General features: G+C 38.2%; 1 protein-coding gene across 1 annotated transcript in view; it reads right to left on the reverse strand.

The window, feature by feature from the left end:
* The window catches only part of uhmk1 (U2AF homology motif (UHM) kinase 1), a 53477-nt gene that overhangs the window by 22650 nt on the left and 9599 nt on the right, over positions 1 to 21228 (reverse strand). Inside the window, exons 3-4 of the mRNA XM_039735423.1 lie at positions 6105 to 6296; positions 918 to 1012 (exon numbers count right to left, since the gene is read on the reverse strand). Of these exons, the coding sequence (XP_039591357.1) occupies positions 918 to 1012; positions 6105 to 6296 (287 nt within the window). The remainder of the gene's footprint in view (positions 1 to 917; positions 1013 to 6104; positions 6297 to 21228) is intronic.

Below are 21228 nucleotides of genomic sequence, written 5' to 3' on the forward strand. Positions count from 1 at the left end.
GGCTTGGGCATCTGGTCAGGATGCCCCCTGGACGCCTCCCTGGTGAGGTGTTCCGGGCACGTCCAACCGGGAGGAGGTCCCGGGGAAGACCCAGGACACGCTGGAGGGACTATGTCTTCCGGCTGGCCTGGGAACGCCTTGGGATTCTCCCGGAAGAGCTGGAAGAAGTGGCCGGGGAGAGGGAAGTCTGGGCTTCTCTGCTTAAGCTGCTACCCCCGCGACCCGACCCCGGATAAGCGAAAGAGGATGGATGGATGAATAAAGTAATTTTGCAGCATTTCCTAATAGCTATCGTCATTAACAACTTTAACAACACACCTTTCAAAAAAGAATGGCCCTATGACTTGATTTTTTTCCCAACACACAGTACACGTTGGGCAGCACAGTGGCCTTGCAGTAAAGAGACCCGGGTTCGCTTCCCGGTTCTCCCTGCATGGATTTCCTCCAACAGTCCAAAAATATGCAGGTTAGGTACATTAACGATTCTAAATTGTTCCCAGTGTGTGCTCGGTGTGTGGGTGTCTGTGTGAGCGTGTGCCCTGCGGTGGGCTGGCGCCCTGCCTGGGATTTGTTCCTGCCTTGCGCCCTGTGCTGGCTGGGATTGGCTCCAGCAGACCCCCGTGACCATGTGTTAGGATGTAGCGGGTTGGTAATTGACTGACTGACTGACACCACACATTAACTTTGGGAGAATCTCTTTCATGTTCAACAGACTCATGTGGATTTTCAGTTCCCCAAATATGGCAAAAATAAAACTTCTAATCCTTTTTATGAATTCTCTCTATTACATATACTTAAAAAGTTACAAATATTTTAAATTGCACATGGACTTTATGGACACCCTGTATATTACCTATATTCTTATTTTTATTGCTAAAACTTAAATTAATGAAAAAAAAAATATATATATATATTACCTTTTTATAAGGTCTCTGAGATGATAGACTGGGATAGCAGAACCAACCACAATCTTACTAACAAAGATGTGATCAATAATGGCAGAACTATTGACCTAAACATTAGAAATACATGGTTACAAAAAGACAACTAACGCTGGATGTCTAAATAACTTTATTATATTTTTAAGAATGCATATATAAAACCACATTAATAATAATACTTAAACATTATCTAAAATCTATTTTGAAAAAAATATTATGCAAGAAACATTCAAACTAGGACCATCCATTCTGGAAAAAAACAGGGATCATTTTTCATCATTTATGGCACTATTCACAAGATTGACTAATACAGAAAATAAAAGTAAACTATATTGTTTTCAACCTTGAAACAATATGCCCACATGTATGAGCGCTGCTCGTCATCTTCGTTCACTGTCCTCATTACTTTTTACATGCTACAAGGTCAGTGAGTCTTGAATTCATCCACAAGCAAATTGAGGTTGCTGTAGTTACTTTTACCCTTGTAAAGAAAAAAGTTCAGGTTGTGATTTATAGAACTTTAACAAGTTCACAATATGAAAGACAAAGAAATGCACTGATCATGTCAAATGCTGAAACTGTAACTGAATATGGTCATCTCATTAAGCAAAAATATGCCAAAAGTTGGCAGCTGTGAGAATGCAAAGTTCGAGCTACACATTTAATGGAATATAAAGCATTTGTCAATAATGGTAAGTGTAGAGACCTCTGGAAACTGATTTTATTTTTTCATTTGAAAGATAATCATGCAAGGTTAAATTAGAACTCAAAATTATCCCGGTGTAAGTGAAGGTGGGTTGTGTGCAAGTGTGCCCTGTGACAGAATTGTAAATCGACTGAACCCGCACCTGCTTATGGTGTGTATGAAAACTGGACCATCGGAAGCAAACAGAAGCAAAATAACAGGACTTAATACATTTAAAGTAGACTTACACTTTTTCAATTACACTCACTGTAAAACATTAACAATATGCACAAGTAAAAACTGCAATGATAAAAAAAATAAACATTCATATAAAATATAAATGCTGCACTGTCAACCTTGAATTTGAACAGTAGCAACAACAGTATTTCTGTAGCACATTTTCATACAAAGACAGCAGCTAAAAATGCCTTACAAGATGCCAAAGCAAAACTTACAAGAAGATCAAAATTAAAGAATAGCAATGAATAGGTAACAAACAATAATTCATTCATTTATTCAATTAGATAAATCCATAAGCTTATATAACATAGACATAAAACTAGTTGAAAAGTAAGATCCTTATATATAATAACATATTGTAGGTCTCTACAGAGGAGTACAATGATAAAGGTCAAATAGCCAGAATAACAGAGAGACAGAAAAAAACAAAAAACAGTTAAGCTGGAGATCAAAACACAATCTGCAGGCCAAAAGATGTATCTGAAGATATATTTGGTACTTCAGCAGTTTTAAAAATCTCACATGTGCAGTACTATATGCTCGATCATAATCAGGGCAGAAAATGCGAAAAACACAAAAACCCTTTGGATTTAAACTGGAGACATTTGCAGTAATGTCTCCAGTAAGATATAGTCATAAATCACACATAACTAAGAAGGATATCAGAGAGGCTAAAAGACAGTTGGAGAGGAATAGCAGATAAGGCGAAAGAAGACCCCAATAGATTCTTTCAGTATTTTAGTAGTAAAAGAACAGTTAAGGAGGAGGTCAAGTTCATCAGGAATAGTAAAGGGGAATTAAAAGATACAGACAATGAAATTGCAGATGCCCTAAACTTACATTTTTCTGAGGTGTTTACAAGTGAACAAGTGGATGACCTCAGAGCAGTAACAGGGACTACTAAGGAGGTACTGAGGGATTTGGAAATTGTAGAGGGAAAGGTGCTGCTCAGATTAAATAAGATGAAATCAAACAAATCACCAGGCCCAGATAATATTTATCCTCGTGTTCTTAAGGAGGCTAGTGAGTACATATATAAACCCTTGACACATATTTTTAGGACGTCGCTATGCACTGGAGAGATTCCGAAGGACTGGAAAATGGCAAATATCATCCCATTATATAAAAAGGGTGACAGTGCAGATCCAAGCAATTATAGGCCAGTAAGCTTAACATGCATCACAGGAAAATTAATGGAAGGAATTATTAAGGATAAGATTGAGGAACACATGGCAACGACAGGAGTTATTAGGAACAGTCAGCATGGTGTCAGAAGAGGGAGGTCATGTTTTACTAACATGTTGGAATTCTATGAGGTTGCAACAAAAGCATACGATCAAAGTGGAGCACATGAGATTATTTATCTGAACTTTCAGAAAGCATTTGATAAGGTGCCACATGAGAGGATGGGCATCAAATTAAAAGAAGTGGGAGTTCAGGGTGATGTTTTTAGATGGGTGCAGAATTGGATCAGACACAGGAAGCAGAGGGTGATGGTGCAAGGAACCTCATCAGAACTGGCCGATGTTAAGAGTGGTGTTCCACAGGGGTCAGTGCTAGGGCCGCTGCTATTTTTAATATATATATATAAATGATTTAGATAGGAATATAAGTAACAAGCTGGTTAAATTTGCAGATGATACCAAGATAGGTGGATAAGCAGATAATTTGGAATCCGTTAGATCAATACAGAAGGACTTGGATAGCATACAGGCTTGGGCAGATTTGTGGCAGATGAAATTTAATGTCAGTAAATGTAAAGTATTACACATAGGAAGCAAAAATATTAGGTTTGAATACACAATGGGCGGTTGGAAAATCGAGAGTACACCTTATGAGAAGGATTTAGGAGTGGAGTTAGAGTGGACTCTAAGCTATCAACTTCCCGACAGTGTTCAGAAGCCATTAAGAAGGCTAACAGAATGTTAGGTTATATAGCATGATCTGTGGAGTACAAGTCCAAGGAGGTTCTGCTCAACCTTTATAATGCACTGGTGAGGCCTCATCTTGAGTACTGTGTGCAGTTTTGGTCTCCAGGCTACAAAAAGGACATAGCAGCGCAAGAAAAGGTCCAGAGAAGAGCAATTAGGCTGATTCAGGACTACAGGGGTTGAATTATGAGGAAAGATTAAAAGAGCTGAGCCTTTACAGCTTAAGCAAAAGAAGATTAAGAGGTGACATGATTGAAGTGTTTAAAATTATTAAGGGAATTAGTACAGTGGATCGAGACTTGTATTTTAAAATGAGTTCATCAAGAACACGGGGACACAGTTGGAAACTTGTTAAGGGTAAATTTCGCACAAACATTAGGAAGTTTTTCTTTACACAAAGAACGATAGACACTTGGAATAGGAGACCAAATAGTGTGGTAGACAGTAAGACGTTAGCAACTTTCAAAACTCGACTTGATGTTTTCTTGGAGGAAATAAGTGGATAGGACTGGGGAGCTTTGTTGGGCTGAATGGCCGGTTCTCATCTAGAGTGTTCTAATGTTCTAATAACTGAAAAAGACAGGGTAAAGGGACTAACGGGTGGGGGAGTTATATTACTTATAAATTATACAAAATCTGCAATTGCTCCCTTTTAATTCTGTTCGGAGCAAAACCTTACAGATTTCTTTCACAAACCTGATACTTAGCTTATCATAGATGTAATACAGTCAGCTCCCGAGGGATATGGAAAAAGTTCTGTTCTTGCAAGCTATCATAACCTGAGTCAGAACATGTACTGAAAAAGTTCATTAACAGGAATATCAGCAAAACCACATGCTTTATTACTAATTTTATAGAAAGAATGTTTCAAACTTAAATGACAACAAAGCAATATTACTGTACTTTAAATCACAAAATGCAATTAACTGAGGGCGTCACAGTAGCGCTGCTGCCTCACAGTAAGGAGACCTGGGTTTGCTTCCCGGGTCCTCTCTGCGTGGAGTTTGCATGTTCTCCCCGTGCCTGTGTTGGTTTCCTCTGGGTGCTCCAGTTTCCTCCCACAGTCCAAACACATGCAGGTTAGGTGCACTGGAGATCCTAAATTGTCCCTAGTATGTGTGCTTGGTGTGTGTGCCCTGAGGTGGGCTGGCGCCCTGCCCGGGGATTTGTTCGTGCCTTGCGCCCTGTGTTGGCTGGGATTGGCTCCAGCAGAACATCCCCCCCGTGACCCTGTGGTAGGATATAGCAGGTTGGAAAATGACTGACTGACTGACTGACTAACTGACTAAAATTAACTGAGGATATATACAGTGGGTCAACCTTATGCTTAAACATCCTATAGCTTTTGATAACAATGCAGTGATTCACAAATGGAAAAGAAAAACCACAGTATATCATCTAACTTCATCTCTGGGCAAGTACTTACAAGGCAAGCAGGACTTTCAACCAGTCACAGTAGACTGTAATGCTTCATACTCCAAATCATTAAGTACATGTACTGTATGAATATGTGTTTAAAAGTTTAGTGTGGTTATGTGTATTGTCTAATGATAGGAGCATTACTTTTTCAAATAAATGTGCTGAAAACTGATTTTCAAGTATTGATAAGGGATTCATCCAAGGACACAATGTTATTTTTAGATACTTTTTCTCTTTACTAACAGAACTTTGATGCACAGATAACAAGTCTGGCTTATCATGATGAGCCAAACAAAGCACTGGTAGGACATGTATGAACACTGTGACCTAATGTGATGGGAGGTTTGTTCTATTCCAATGAACCAACCTTGGGAATAGAGGAGTGCCAATACAATTATTTGGTATATTACCATGAAAGACACAAATCTTACACCTCCATTAACGAGCATGTTCTCAGTTCACTTACTTCAAGAACAGATACTGACCAAGGGAACGTGTGTGCCACAGCACAGGAAACAGAATCCATACAATTAAGGACAACTATTGAAACAAACAGACCTCTGGTCCTCAAATAAAAGGAATTGAAAGGGCTGATGTCCACTAATATAATGATAAACTTGATGATGAATTATGAACATGGAGGCACTATATTATAACTGAGAACCATGCAACAAATATAAGAATGGATACATTTTATTAAAGCATGATTAATATTGTGTTGTTTGTAATAATCTGGTTCATCAGAATACTGAATCAAGAACAAAAAATGACAGATGGATAAAACATCAAGCCAAAAATGCCTTACATAGTAAACTGAATAATTAACATTTTGCATTTTCTCAAAATTCTCACACCAAACACTAAATATTGTTAAAAAGATGTGCATACCTTCCATTCCTGAGACTGAACAGTTTCTTTCAGCTTTATTCCTGAGAACATTTCAAGCAGGATGATTCCTAGACTCCAGAGGTCCACAGCTGAGGTACACTCGACATCACTTTCCAGACCAACCTGAGCAAGGGAGTTTTGGAGTTCAGCTTCTGGAGCCCTGTAGCCATCTGTTTGTATGTACTTTACATCCTGAAATAACAAGCGATGGCATATCACTTGTAAACCCAGAATATGTCTGAAGAGTACAGAAAGGCATTAATTTTAAGTAATACAACAGTCCTAGAAAAGCTAACCAAACAACAAAATATCTAATTGTTCTGCAATATCATTCCATGTAATTTCAATAGAAACACGGAATTAATACGGATGTCAACCATATTGTTTAGTCACTTAGTAATTAATAAGGTACAGAACAAATATTTTTATCCAGCTTGCAAAAAGAGACTCTTCCGTCCGATGTTTCAAGTTTTTCATACAACAACAGAATGGTGGAAAAAAAAAAATAAATAAATAGTCGTACCTGTAAACCCTTCACAGAACCAATGGCTTCGATAGGCAGCACATTACTGGCTGTTAGAAAAAGGTGTGAGCTTATGGTACTTTGTAAGTGTGAAACTGTGCTGGAAAATCATCACGCAGTTCCATAATTTGACATCTCCAGTGATTTGTGGTTGTGTTAACTGACATACAATGACAACGAGATCAGTAACTGCAGTTGTCAAGTTTCACATCCCCTCTGATTAGAAGTTGTGTCATGTGACATCAGCTTTAGTCTAGACTTATGGGACAAGACTGGATTCTCAAATGAGAATACACATCTGGGGACAACCCATTAAAAAAGTGTGTAGTGAACAGAGGTGAAATCCTGTGCTGCAAAGACTACACCCTAGCCTAGGCTTCTTCCTAAACACCCACTCACAATTTCTCCAGTCTGAACATTTTAAACCGCCGCCAGGATTACAGGGAGAGAGCAAAAGATACTAAAAAAAAAGTAAAAGATGTTATCCAATCAGGAGCTTAATAGCACAAGGTAACTGAAGCCTAATAATTAATTTGCACATTGTAATGAGTGCTGCAACAGTGGAGACAGACACATAACCCACTGCAGCTACTGGGCGCCATGTGATTGAGAAATGCCTCTGTCAGTCACAATAAATCTTTCTTCGTTTTAACTATTGCATCACTACATGACATAACAACTGCATGGTAGTCTATGGATATACGACGGGTTAAAACGCTGTGGCTATTTTTTCATTGCATGTTTGCATTTCTAATTAGACAGTAACGTTAAAATTCATTAGTTATTCATTTGGACGGTATGTGTGAAATAGCACACTTGGGGACATAGCTATGTCCTGTGAGGTCTGGTGCACTGCCCTGTCTGTGCCAGTCGGGCGTGAGAACAATTTGTGTCAGACCTGAGGTGTGTATAAACAGTCCACTCCATAAGTATTGGAACAGCAAGGCCAATTCGTTTTTGCAGTGCACTGAAGGCATTTGTGTGCGAGATCAAGAAATGAATATGAGAAGCGAGATCAGAGTTTCAGCTTTTTATTCCCTGGTATTTACATCTCGATATGTTAAACAACATACAGCATAACTCATTTTGTACAAAACCAACCAAGTGTGCCATTTAAGATTTATTCTTTAATCATTAAGTTGCCCTGCATATCTACTCTCAGTCTGAGCTTTGGCTTTGACCTGTGAAGACTGCATTGGTAGTTGAGAAGGGTAGACCAACATGAAGACCAGGAAGCTGCTAGGGGAGAAAAGCAGGAAAAACCATCAGAGGTATTTTAAAAACATTAGGCATACCCAGTACCACAATTTGAAATGTCCTGCAAAAAAAAAAAAAAACAGAAACCACTGGTGTACTGAACAACAGGCATCAAATCGGTTGTCCAAGGAAAACAACAACTGATGACAGACAAAAGGTGAGAGAAGTAAAGAAAAACCCCAAAACAGTAGTCTCTACATCATGTACAATCTCCAAAGAGCAGGAGTGGAAATATCATAGTCCACTGTTGAAGGAGGCTTGGAGAACAACAACATAGAGACCATGCTGCAAGATGCAATCCACTCATCAGCAGTAAAAAACTGAAAGCCAGATTGGCATTTGCAAAAAAAAGTACAGAGATGAGGCACAACAGTTCTGGAAGAAAGTTTTATGGACTGAGGAGACAAAGATTAAGCTGTACCAAAATGATGGAAAGAACAAAGAATGGAGTAAAAAAAAGGGATCATAATCCTAAACATATAAGATTATCTGTGCAGTATGGTGGAGGTTGTGTCGCAGCTTGGGCTTGCATGGCTGTTTGAGGAATAGGTTCAATCATTTTTATTGATGATGGTACTCATGATGGTAGTAGCAGAATGAACTCCGAAGTCTACAGAAAAATTGTCTGCCAATAACTGTGAAATGCACCCAAAACAATTGGGGAGAACTTTATTATGAAGCAAGACAATGATCCAAAACACATTGCCACCTCAACAAAGGACTTCATCAGGGGAAAAAATGGAAGGTTTTGGACTGGCCAAGTCAATCACTAGATCTTAACCAAAATGAACATGCATTTCACCTCCAGAAGAGAAGACTGAAGGAAAAAAAAAAAAAAACCATGTAAAACAGACAACTAAAAGATGCTGAGTAAAAGCCTGGAAAACCATAACCTCTAAAGAAACAAGACATCTGGTCGTAGGCTTGATGCAGTTATTGCGAGCAAGGGATATACAACCAAATATTAAGTATTTTTGATGTTAATTTAGTTGAAAACATTCTGCTTCAATACTTTTACTCACTTGAAAAACTGGGTGGTATGTTAAAAAAATGTGTTGTGTTCTATGTTGTTTAACATATCTAGATGTAAACACTAGGCAATAAATGCTAACACTCTGATCTCTCTTCTCATATTCATTTTTTGACCTCATGGACAAATGTCTTCAGTGCACAGGCCTGAACACATTAATTGGCCTTGATATTCCAATACTTTTGGAGGGGACTGTATATACACACCTCAGGTCTGACAGAAGTTGGTCCCTCACACAGCTGGCAAAGAGGCGACAGTGCACCAGACCTCACAGGGCATGGCTATGTCCCCAAGTGTGCTATTTCACACGTACCTGACGTGACAAGTTTGGCCAACCGAACACGCCACTGATCCAACATAAACATGATTCCTCCATTATATTTTGCATTAGAACAATCTAGACGAGAACAGGCCATTCAGCCCAACAAAGCTCCCCAGTCCTATCCACTGGTTTCCTCCTAGAAAACATCAAGTCCAGTTTTGAAAGTCCCTAATGTCTTACTGTCTACCACACTACTTGGTCTCTTATTCCAAGTGTCTATTGTTCTTTGTGTAAAGAAAAACTTTCTAATGTTTGTGCGAAATTTACCCTTAACAAGTTTCCAACTGTGTCCCCGTGTTCTTGATGAACTCATTTTAAAATACAAGTCTCGATCCACTGTACTAATTCCCTTCATAATTTTAAACACTTCAATCATGTCACCTCTTAATCTTCTTTTGTTTAAACTGTAAAGGCTCAGCTCTTTTAATCTTTCCTCATAATTCAACCCCTGTAGCCCTGGAATCAGCCCAGTCGCTCTTCTCTGGACCTTTTCTTGTGCTGCTATGTCCTTTTTGTAGCCTGAAGACCAAAACTGCACACAGTACTCAAGATGAGGCCTCACCAGTGCATTATAAAGGTTGAGCAGAACCTCCTTGGACTTGTACTCACCACATCATGTTATATAACCTAACAGTCTGTTAGCCTTCTTAATGGCTTCTGAACACTGTTGGGAAGTTGATAGCTTTGAGTCCACTATGACTCATAAATCCTTCTCATAAGGTGTACTCTTGATTTTCCGACCGCCCATTGTGTATTCAAACCTAATATTTTTACTTCCTATGTGTAATACTTTACATTTACTGACATTAAATTTCATCTGCCACAAATCTGCCCAAGCCTGTATGCTATCCAAGTCCTTCTGTATTGATATAACAGATTCCAAATTATCTGCTAATCCACCTATCTTGGTATCATCTGCAAACTTAACCAGCTTGTTACTTATATTCCTATCTAAATCATTTATATATATTAAAAATAGCAACGGCCCTAGCACTGACCCCTGTGTATGTGTAGCCCACAGTGAGCACGACTTGAAGTTTCGACACAACATGTACAGCCCCATGCAGCACTGACGGGCAAAGCCACCAGCATGCAACACATTATACTGCTGACATGTCAACTACAGCTGAACAGTCATGATGCAGGTCTGTGCCACTGAAGTGAGATGACAGCTGTTGAAGGCTCCCATGAATGACTGCTGTATCCAGTTCAAGCCTAGAGTAAAGTGCTCCTCTACTAAAAATGGACAGTTACCATGTGTGCATCTCATGAGCTCTCTAATGGCAATAGGACTGTTAAATTGTCTGTTCCAGTAATAACAAAAACTTTAGTGTCCTGAAGCAGTCATACGTTTGTTCCAAGGATCTGCAAAGCCACCAAGCAAAAGACTTTGCCAACAAACCACTGGGTTGTACAAGGCATAAATATAGAAAGTTTAGGAATATACTTAAAAATGTTACAAGAGGGGCTCAAAGGTATGAGGATATACATGATTAATGATGTTGAATTGTAAATTGAAAGGGAATAGAACATCCGATAGTGAAGTTGGGGAGGATAAAAGATAGTGAAAGAAAATTATGCAATAATACTAGTTAAGAACAATTAATAATCATAGCAATAGATCTAGAATAGCATCCAAGTTATTTTACAACTATTGTAACTCATAAAGGGATCAGACACCAAAGGGTGGGACACATATAGCAACATACTGAAGTTTGAAATGTATTGAGTGCCAAAGAATTGTGAAATCCATCAAGATGCTATATAGAATTATAATATATTCTGAGACTATGATACCAACTGCATGGATTCAGTAATATTTAGGTACAACACTGACTATGCAAGACTTAAAAGGAAATTTCCAACTACACCATTGGTGAGATACAATGATCACTACCAAGTTAAATGTAACTGTTTGTCCAAATGTACTGTAATTTATCATTGTTAATATTTATGCTGGTATATTAGATAAATGAAACAGGAGCTATAGTGGCACTACACTTCACATTTCCAGAAATGTTCTTGAAATGTCTACACTGTGAAGGGGGATCAAGTACCTTTTGCTTTGTAGATAAGACCCACTGGGATTGTTTTGTCACAGATCCAGTGACAAAGGGTGGTTTGTTATAATACATTTGCTATAATATTAAAGGTTAATGTCACTGTCTCTGTAAAACACTTTTAAAGGATTCATGCACATGTGCATGCTAAGTTTGGCACACAGGGCCTAGTCTGCCTGCATTTAGAAAACCATTACTTTAGCAGTTTGAAGAATAAACAACTGCAGTGTAGGCATTGTGCTATTATTGTATTTTTGGAGGTGGGGTTGAGTCCTTTACTGTCCTTGTTTGGAGACCAGAGAGGACCAGCACATGGAGCAGCCAATATAAAAGGCTTGGATGTCGGCCAAATCCTTTGAAGCCTATGGATGGATGATGTTATCCATCCGGAAAATCCTTTCAGCGCAGTGATGAAAATGGCAGACTCTATAGATCAATATCCTACCTTGATATTGTCTTGCTATGGCATCCTTTCTTCTGTTATACTGCGTAAATCGTCATTAAAGAAAGCTAAGTTATAATTCTCTTATGTGATTTGTGTACCGCCATATCACTACGGGAAGGATATCGCCTTTTACATTATATCTATATAGTTTCAGGTTACTTAAAACACCACAGTTTATAATAACTTATTCCAACAAGGGAACTTTTGTTTCTAAAGGAAACAGTCTGACACAAAATTAACTTCAGTAACTGAAGACCCTCACAATAATCTCAGCAGAGTATCTGAGACTGCTTGCTTTCATGACAGGTGCACATACCATCTGCTCAGACACATGTTCAGGCCTCATAACCAAAAGGCATAAGAAACACGTCAACATGTGCTAATGGAGACCTGTATTACACAGGCAGGCTAACTTGATCCTTTTCAATGCTCATGCAAATCAGATATTTATTAACCCTTCCAAGTCCTTAAGGCCTTCTGCTTTCAACAAAGGTAACGGCACATTCCACAGTATGACCTGATGGCGACAATCGCGCCTGATCCCTGTGAAACTCACTGCTCGGGAATAGCACATCAATGGCTGCAGGAAAACCAGCGCTATCTACGGACTGACAACTACACTATATGCCCTTCATCACAAAAGAAAAGCATAAACAAAGTAATCCCACAAAGAAAAATGTTTCACTGCTAACCAACAACAAACAAAAAGATACTTAAGCACAGGTCAAAGCAAGAGGTAGGCCTGAATATAGAGTCACTGTGTAACATGGCCCATTGACATGCCTCAACCCCTGATACCGACTGCCAAACACTGTTAAATGTCTCTCTGGACCAAAAACAGCTCCTACAAACTTATGAATGTTGGTTTTACTAACCCACAGCAATATTTGAGATAAAAAACAACAACAGCAACAACATTCATTTATATAGCATAGTTTCATACAAATGATGTAGCTCAAAGTGCTTTAAATGATGAAGAAAGAGAAAAAAAACAAAATAAATAAGAAAATAGAATTAGTGAACAATAAATAACATAGAATATAACTGAGGTCCGATGGCCAGGGAGGACAGAAAAAACAAAAAAAATTCCAGACGGCTGGAGAAAAAATATAAAATCTGCAGGGGTTCCGAGGCCACGAGACCAACCAGCCCCCTTTAGGTATTCTACCTAACATCAATGACCTCACAATCAGTCCTCATAGTATTCAGGGTTCACATGGAAGAACTTAATGATAATGGTCATGTGGACTTCTGGCTTTTAACCCATCAATGTAGAGACATCACGGTGCTTTGATCAGGTTGGGCAAGTTGCACTAGCTATGTCCGCACTGCGGGGCACTATTTTCCCCAGAGAGAGTTGAGGAGGGACAAAAGACTGTGTTGCCAAAATGGAAATGTATTGCTTATACTATGGGAACCACCGCAATATACTGAAAGATATCTTTCTTGTACGGTATCAACAGCTCCTTAGATTTTGAGTCCATAGTATTCCCTAACAAACATATCCTTCAATATCTAGAAGGAATAGATAAATCTACCCTGATTTCATAAACTGCATCAAAAACAGCGTAATTCTTTTTAACTGTTTTGACACAAAACCACACATCATATACGACCTTATGGTGGGTGTTGACAAGACGCACTTCAGCAGAGTCATAATCACTTCTGAAGATGAACAACTTAACTTCCCTGTTGAATTCATTCACTTTTTGACATAGTCTGGACTACAACCTCAAATAGTAACTCTAGAAACCTCAGTGGCAATAAAGGTATAGTCAACATCACCAGATGTGTCTTCCCAAATCTTCTTCAAAACATGATTAAGGCAGAGGTCACAGGGTCTTTCATTAGATTTATTTTTTTTGTTAGTGTGCAGGCAGGGTGGAGTGGGTGGAGAAGAGCGCGTCAGGAGTGATTTGTGACAGACGGGTATCAGCAAGAGTGAAAGGGAAGGTCTACAGGTCGGTAGTGAGACCAGCTATGTTATATGGGCTGGAGATGGTGGCACGGACCAGAAAGCAGGAGACAGAGCTGGAGGTGGCAGAGTTAAAGATGCTAAGATTTGCATCTTGTGTGACAAGGATGGACAGGATTAGAAATGAGGACATTAGAGGGTCAGCTCAAGTTGGACGGTTGGGAGACAAAGTCAGAGAGGTGAGATTGCGTTGGTTTGGACATGTGCAGAGGAGAGATGCTGAGTATATTGGGAGAAGGATGTTAAAGGATAGAGCTGCCAGGGAAGTGGAAAAGAGGAAGGCCTAAGAGAAGGTTTATGGATGTGGTGAGAGAGGACATGCAGGTGATGGGTGTGACAGAACAAGACGCAGAGGACAGAAAGATATGGAAGAAGATGATCTGCTGTGGCAACTCCTAACAGGAGCAGCCAAAACAGGAGGACCTTGCATGGATCTCTGCACCGAACACTACACAATACCTTTTCAAATTTGATGCAGACAATTTCCCATTCAATCAACCTAAACACAAACCTTCAACAAAGCTGGACTGTTCCAAGATTTGCCCATTTTCTCTCTCATGGACAACTACACATTGCCTTTTCCGCAAGTTTCTAGATTTGAGGACATAAAAATGTCATGTTTCAACATGCTTCTCTTATGGGGAAGTGAATGAATGTTTTTAAACTACTAATCTAGTCTACAAAGAAGTCTTATGGACCTTTCTATCTGGTGTTCCTTACTTCTTGCTCTGGTTTACTGTGCTCTTTTTTTCCCCCCCCCAATACATTTCTTTTGCTTTAGAATTTATATTGCACACCCTGTAACTTGGTTTTCAATCCCCTTTTATTTGAGGATTGGAGGTCTGTGTGCTCAACTAGTACATACATTAAAACAGATAGATATAAACACTTTATCACACTAATACTTTTTGTCATCTTCTTCTTTTGGCTGCTCCCGTTAGGGGTTGTCACAGCGGATCATCTCCTCCATGTCGTCCTGTCTTCAGCATATTGCTCTGTTACACCCACCAATTGCATGTCCTCTCTTAACACATCCATAAACCCTAATACTTTTTGTCATAATGCAAAAAATAAATAAAATATGATTCACATTTGGGTATGAAGTAATAAAACTTCATTTGTAACCGTAATTTTTTATTAACTAATTGCTCAAAACATATCATGGCAGTCACTCAACTTTCTTGGAAGCATATTTTATGCTCCACCATATACAATTAAAATTAAGAAACTGAAATCAGTGATCACTTGACAAAGGTAAACATGATATACACAACTGTAAAGCACTAAAATTGGAGGTTCTGCAGAGCTGACATTTCAGGTCTTCTTGACCGTGACTTGAAGAATGTTTCCACTGATCAAAAGTGACAAGGATTACAAACAAGTACTACAAACATTCATACTCCAAATTACATTCATAACAAGCAGAACCACAGATGTCAAAACCTTTTTCCACGGTAAATAAAATATGACAGCAAACCAAAAACAGTTGGAAACTTTAAAATATATTTGAAATGAATTCTTAACACTTTATCTTTTCAGAAAGCATTTGATAAGGTGCCACATGAGAAATTGGGCATCAGGTTAAAAGAAGTGGGAGTTCAGGGTGATGTTTTTAGATGGGTGCAGAATTGGCTCAGACACAGGAAGCAGAGGGCGATGGTGTGAGGAACCTTATCAGAACTGGCCGATGTTAAGAGTGGTGTCCAGCAGGGGTCAGTGCTGGGGCCGCTGCTATTTTTAATATTTATAAATGATTTAGATAGGAATAGAAGTAACAAGCTGGTTAAGTTTGCAGATGATACCAAGATAGGTGGATTAGCAGATAATTTGGAATCCGTTATATCATTACAGAAGGACTTGGATAGCATACAGGCTTGGGCAGACTTGTGGCAGATGAAATTTAATGTCAGTAAATGTAAAGTATTATACATAGGAAGTAAAAATATTAGGTTTGAATACACAATGGGCGGTGGGAAAATCGAGAGTGCACCTTATAAGAAGGATTTAGGAGTCATTGTGAACTCTACGCTATCAACTTCCAGACAGTGTTCAGAAGCCATTAAGAAGGCTAACAGAATGTTAGGTTATATAGCACGATGTGTGGAGTACAAGTCCAAGGAGGTTATGCTCAACCTTTATAACACACTGGTGAGGCCTCATCTTGAGTTGTGTGTGCAGTTTTGGTCTCCAGGCTACAAAAAGGACATAGCAGCACTAGAGAAGGTCCAGAGAAGAGCGACTAGGCTGATTCCAGGGCTTCAGGGATTGAATTATGAGGAAAGATTAAAAGAGCTGAGCCTTTACAGTTTAAGCAAAAGAAGATTAGGAGGTGACATGATTGAAGTGTTTAAAATTATGAAGGGAATCAGTACAGTGGATCGAGACTTGTATTTTAAAATGAGTTCATCAAGAACACGGGGACACAGTTGGAAACTTGTTAAGCGTAAATTTCGCACAAACATTAGGAAGTTTTTCTTTACACAAAGAACGATAGATACTTGGCATAAGCTACCAAGTAGTGTGGTAGACAGTAAGACGTTAGGGACTTTCAAAACTCGACTTGATGTTTTCTTGGAGGAAATAAGTGGATAGGACTGGGGAGCTGTTGGGCTGAATGGCCTGTTCTCGTCTAGAGTGTTCTAAAATGTTCAGATACATGACATGAACAAAACAGATCTTCCAGACTATTTATCTGTTCGTAAAAGGGATCTTTTACGAACTCTCCCAATCGCATTCAATAACATGGAAGTTCTGACGAATTGATTTTGCCATGTTAAAATTGTGTTCTGGCATTTCAGGACTGCAATTAAGTGTGTTAAATTTGATTGAGTGATCTGTTAAAAAGTGATACATCCCATAGGCAGACAAATATCTTGACAGCCACAGAGCCCCAAATGGCCAACTTGTGTTAAGGGAGGCCAAAACAAGTAAATTCATTGAATTTTGACCTCATTACAGTACACTGCTTTGTACAGCACACCGAGAAAGTAAATTAATAATCTAGGACGGGTTGTCACAATACTGAAATTCCAAACTTCGTTACAACACTTAAAAATGTTGATATTCAGAACTGCTTTCTATGCCGCATGGGGAGGTGAGATACAAAATGCAAAATTAAGGATAAAATTTAAAAAAAATTGTAAGATAACTAAATCCTTCTTTTTAAGGGAGGTGGTGCTAATCTGCCATGCAAGGTGTAGTGTGTATATGTGTGTCTGTTTGCGTTAGCCTATGGATGTGAACTTGCTGTCAAAAGAATTGTCTTTAATGGACAGAATCAATACTACAGAAGTGTGTGTTTGTATGGATTCAAAATTTAAGAATTGACATGTATTAAAAAAAAAAATCAATATTTTTGACAACCCTAATTCAGGTCTCTTAAGAAGAATATGCAAGTAGAAGCAAAATAAAAAAGGACATTTCTACAACATGTCAGAATTACTGATCGTGACAGATTGCAGCAGAGCCACAACAGCTGTCATACAGAACTTCAAATTAGACTGACATCTGGAAGTCATTTCTGCAATTTTGAGCACATGTTGCTGCATAGTCAAGGTTAATATTTCCAATTTAGAAAATAAACACAAGTATTTGGGCTATACGGAGTTCCATTCCTATCACTGCTCAGTGAGTGAAACACTTAATGCACTGGTGTGCGCTGAACTTTAATCAGCAACTGAAAGAAATGTATAGACAAGTGACAACAGCACAGATTCGAGTACAGAAAGGGTTACATAACTTACTAGTGTCTCACTACTGGGCTTGGCCTCTTTATTTTACACCTATGCATGATAAATGAGAACCAAAAGGATAATCAGCCAATTTCAGTAGCAGGCCATGCTGTAAATTACAAATGTTAAAAAAGTTGTTTAAACTACTGGCAAACCCAATCAATCCATGAAGTGTGACTATACAAATAAATGTCAGACCCTTATGACATAACACAGCAACACACGTACTGCACAGCCAGTCTCACAGAACCCTGTACAGTAATCCCTCCTCGATCGCGGGGGTTGCGTTCCAGACCCCTCCGCGATAGGTGAAAATCCGCGAAGTAGAAACCATATGTTTCTATGGTTATTTTTATATATTTTAAGCCCTTATAAACTCTCCCACACTGTTTATAAATATTCCCCGCAGAGTTATACAGCATAATCCCTTTGTATTCTCTTAGATATTAGGTAAGATTCATTGAAATTATGTATATAAACACACTGTTTATATACAGTAAAACCTAAATATTATTTTAAAGATATTGAGTGTCTCCGATAGCACATATGTTACAGCCATTACGATAGACATGCCACCAGCAATAAATACGTACAATACAAGAAAAATAGTATACAGTAAACGTGTGTACAGTGACACTAAACGCACGTACATGTACTAAGTACTGTAAGTAGAAAATTAATTATGGTTACTCACCAACAATGACACGATGACTTGTCCGATAACAATGAGTTTTATTTTACTGCACAACAAAGGAGAGCGTTACAGCCCTTAAAGGAGCCACTTCAGGCGAATGTGTAGCACTGCCGTTGTTCTTCTTCTGGCAGTCTTCAATCCAAATCGCTAAAGCAGATTCCATTCAGACTACTGCCTTATTACATCCACTTACAACTCGTTTTGCACCCTGGTTAAAAGGACACTGCGGCCGTAGATCTTATATTCCTTTCCTACTTTTTAAATAAAAAGAATCATAGCCTTCAACAAATCCAAAACGTTTACCTTTTCGGCAATCATTAACATCTTCCGTTTGCACTTGGGCACGGCCCCTGAAGCAGTAGCAGATAATTTTGGAGCCATAATGAAGGGCTTGACTATGCACAAAGATAAACACAAAAGAGCACAACTCTTTAAACAGCGAAACACGTTGATGCTGAATGAGCGAGACGAGACTTCCTGGTTAACACTGCATTCAGCAGGCAGGAACTTAACTGCGTGCTCTGATTGGTTAGCTTCTCAGTCATCCGCCAATAGCGTCCCTTGTATGAAATCAACTGGGCAAACCAACTGAGGAAGCATGTACAGGAAGTAAAAAGACACATTGTCCGCAGAACCCGCAAAGCAGCGAAAAATCCGCGTTATATATTTAGTTATGCTTTCATATAAAATCCGCGATAGAGCGAAACCGCGAAAGTCAAAGCGCGATATAGCGAGGGATTACTGTATATGGAAAGTTGCCATGTTCAGAAAAAAAAGCCTTTTCTTTGAGCACTCCTTCTCATTTTTGTACTACTTTACAAATACAACTTGAACTGAACATTCATTTACTCATCCAAAGTGGCTATTCGCTTTAAGGTACAATTTTTAGAATTGTCTTAAATGTAACCAGTCATACTTCCCGTATTAAATAGTGTGTACACTTAAAGATAACAAGCTCCACAATGTAAAAATGACGCGCATTTAAGAATACATCAAATTTCTGCAGCATTTAAAAAAGAACCATGCAAACTAAAATAACCAGCAAAGCCTAGAACAACTCTGCTAGTGCAAAGTTAGCTTATTGTATCTATTGTCTAACTTCCCAATAAACATGGTCTGCATTACACAATAGTGCTAACTGAAAATCCTGAGGTCTTGACTTGAATTAGGGGTCTTCTATCTGGAGTTTACATAATCCCATCATTTTTGTACAGTTGCTCTCCTTTTTCAATCCAAATCACTTAGTCAGGTCAACATACAACTTTAAAATTTCTTTAATATGGGTGAATGTGTGCTTATGGGAAGTTATGGGAAAATGGGACTCCAATCCCCCCTTGCATCTGCTGCTGCACATACAGGCTCCTACAGAGAGACGTTTCTTGTATTTCTTATTTTTTGTAATTACATTTGTGCACAGTTGGCACTGAATATAGCTGTCAACTGCATTTATATTGTATTGAAATGTACATGTAGTGCAAGCTAAAATAGTTTGACTGCTCATTTTTTTCTGGACATTATCTTCATAATTCTGCCATTCTCTTCCTTTAAACAAAAACATATATTTCTTTTAAAAATCTCAATTTTAGCCCAGAAGGCCAGACTGGAATTAAAGTCAAATCATTGTTTTTAAAATGAAAATAATAATTTCCATATAGATTTTTTAATTAGTATATATTCTTTTAGAGATTTCAAAAAAAAAAAAAAAGGATATCTGATTTCTTGACCAATACTGCAAATCACTTTCTTTACTTAACCACAGCATTAGCTAAACAAAAAGATCATCACCAGGTGTTAAAAATTTATACAGCAACATGCAACAACCACCACTATAACTGAAATGTGTCTATAAAAGGAGTTATATTAGACCCCCAGGAAGGGAAAAAAAAAAGGTTGTGTGCTGTTCATTTAATTTGTGTTTTACGCGATTGATATGAATAAAACTGCCAGTACAAGACAGCCTATTTATTTACTTATGTACTGTCTAGGTTTCTATATTATCTCATACATAGACAAACCAAGAATTAATCTTTTCAAAGGAATACACATTTTGAACGAAAGCAGATACCCCAGCCTGCCATGAGACCCACTGCATTGAATCCTCCAAGACAAAGCTTTAAAATAAAACAATGAACAACTTAAGGGCATTTATGTTGGGTAAAATGCCCAGTGGGTGCAGAGTTGTGTTTTGCCCTGGAGATTCTGTTCTTTCTATCTCTCCAGCTTAACTGGAGTTTATTTTTTTTCTGTCCTCCTTGGCCTACTCACCTTATCAATGACCCATCAATTAGAAACTTAAATAGAGATTTCTTTTTTTTTTTTTTTTTTTTAAGGACTCTATTTCTCTTCAGTTTTTATTTGTCTTATGTAAGAGTGCATTATTCATTTTTTTTTTTACTATTTAAGCATTATTTTTCTTATCAATTTTTCTTTGCATGCAATTACTTTGTTAACATCTTGTACAGCTCGTTGAGCTACACTGTTTGTATGGAGATGTGTTGTACACTATCAGTCAAAGGTTTTAGAAAACCTCAGTTTTTATTGAAAAGAATGCAGTTTAAATTCTTAGTGTATCATGAAATCAAGGCATAGAACAATAAGCATGGACAAATAAAAAAAAAAAAAATAAGTCAAAGAATCATTAAGTTAGTTTTTCAGATTTTTCATTAATCAAATTAGCCAACCTTTGCTGATACAATAGCCAAACACACAAATGGCATTCTTTCTATAAGGGAAATCACATACTGGTCAGAAAGATCTTTCCAACATTGTTGCTGAAGTTCCCACAAATGTGTTGCACTTGTAGGTTTGCTTTCCTTTCACCCTTCTTTCCAGTTCATCCCAAACTAACTCAATGGGGTTGAAGTGTGGAGACTGTGCTGTGCTGGTGATTATCATAAACTTGTCTTCTGGTTGGATTGTGACTTTTGGTCTGCCAGATCTCTTTCTATCAGAATTTCTTTGAACTGTGTGGGACAACACTGTGCTCACTGACACTTTGATAGCTATATATATATAATATTTTTTTGCGATTTCTCTAAATGAAAGGCCTACACTTCTAAGGTTAACAACGCTCTGACTCATTTCATT

This window comes from Polypterus senegalus, chromosome 14 (genome assembly GCF_016835505.1).
Source record: "Polypterus senegalus isolate Bchr_013 chromosome 14, ASM1683550v1, whole genome shotgun sequence".
Classification (NCBI taxonomy): domain Eukaryota; kingdom Metazoa; phylum Chordata; class Cladistia; order Polypteriformes; family Polypteridae; genus Polypterus; species Polypterus senegalus.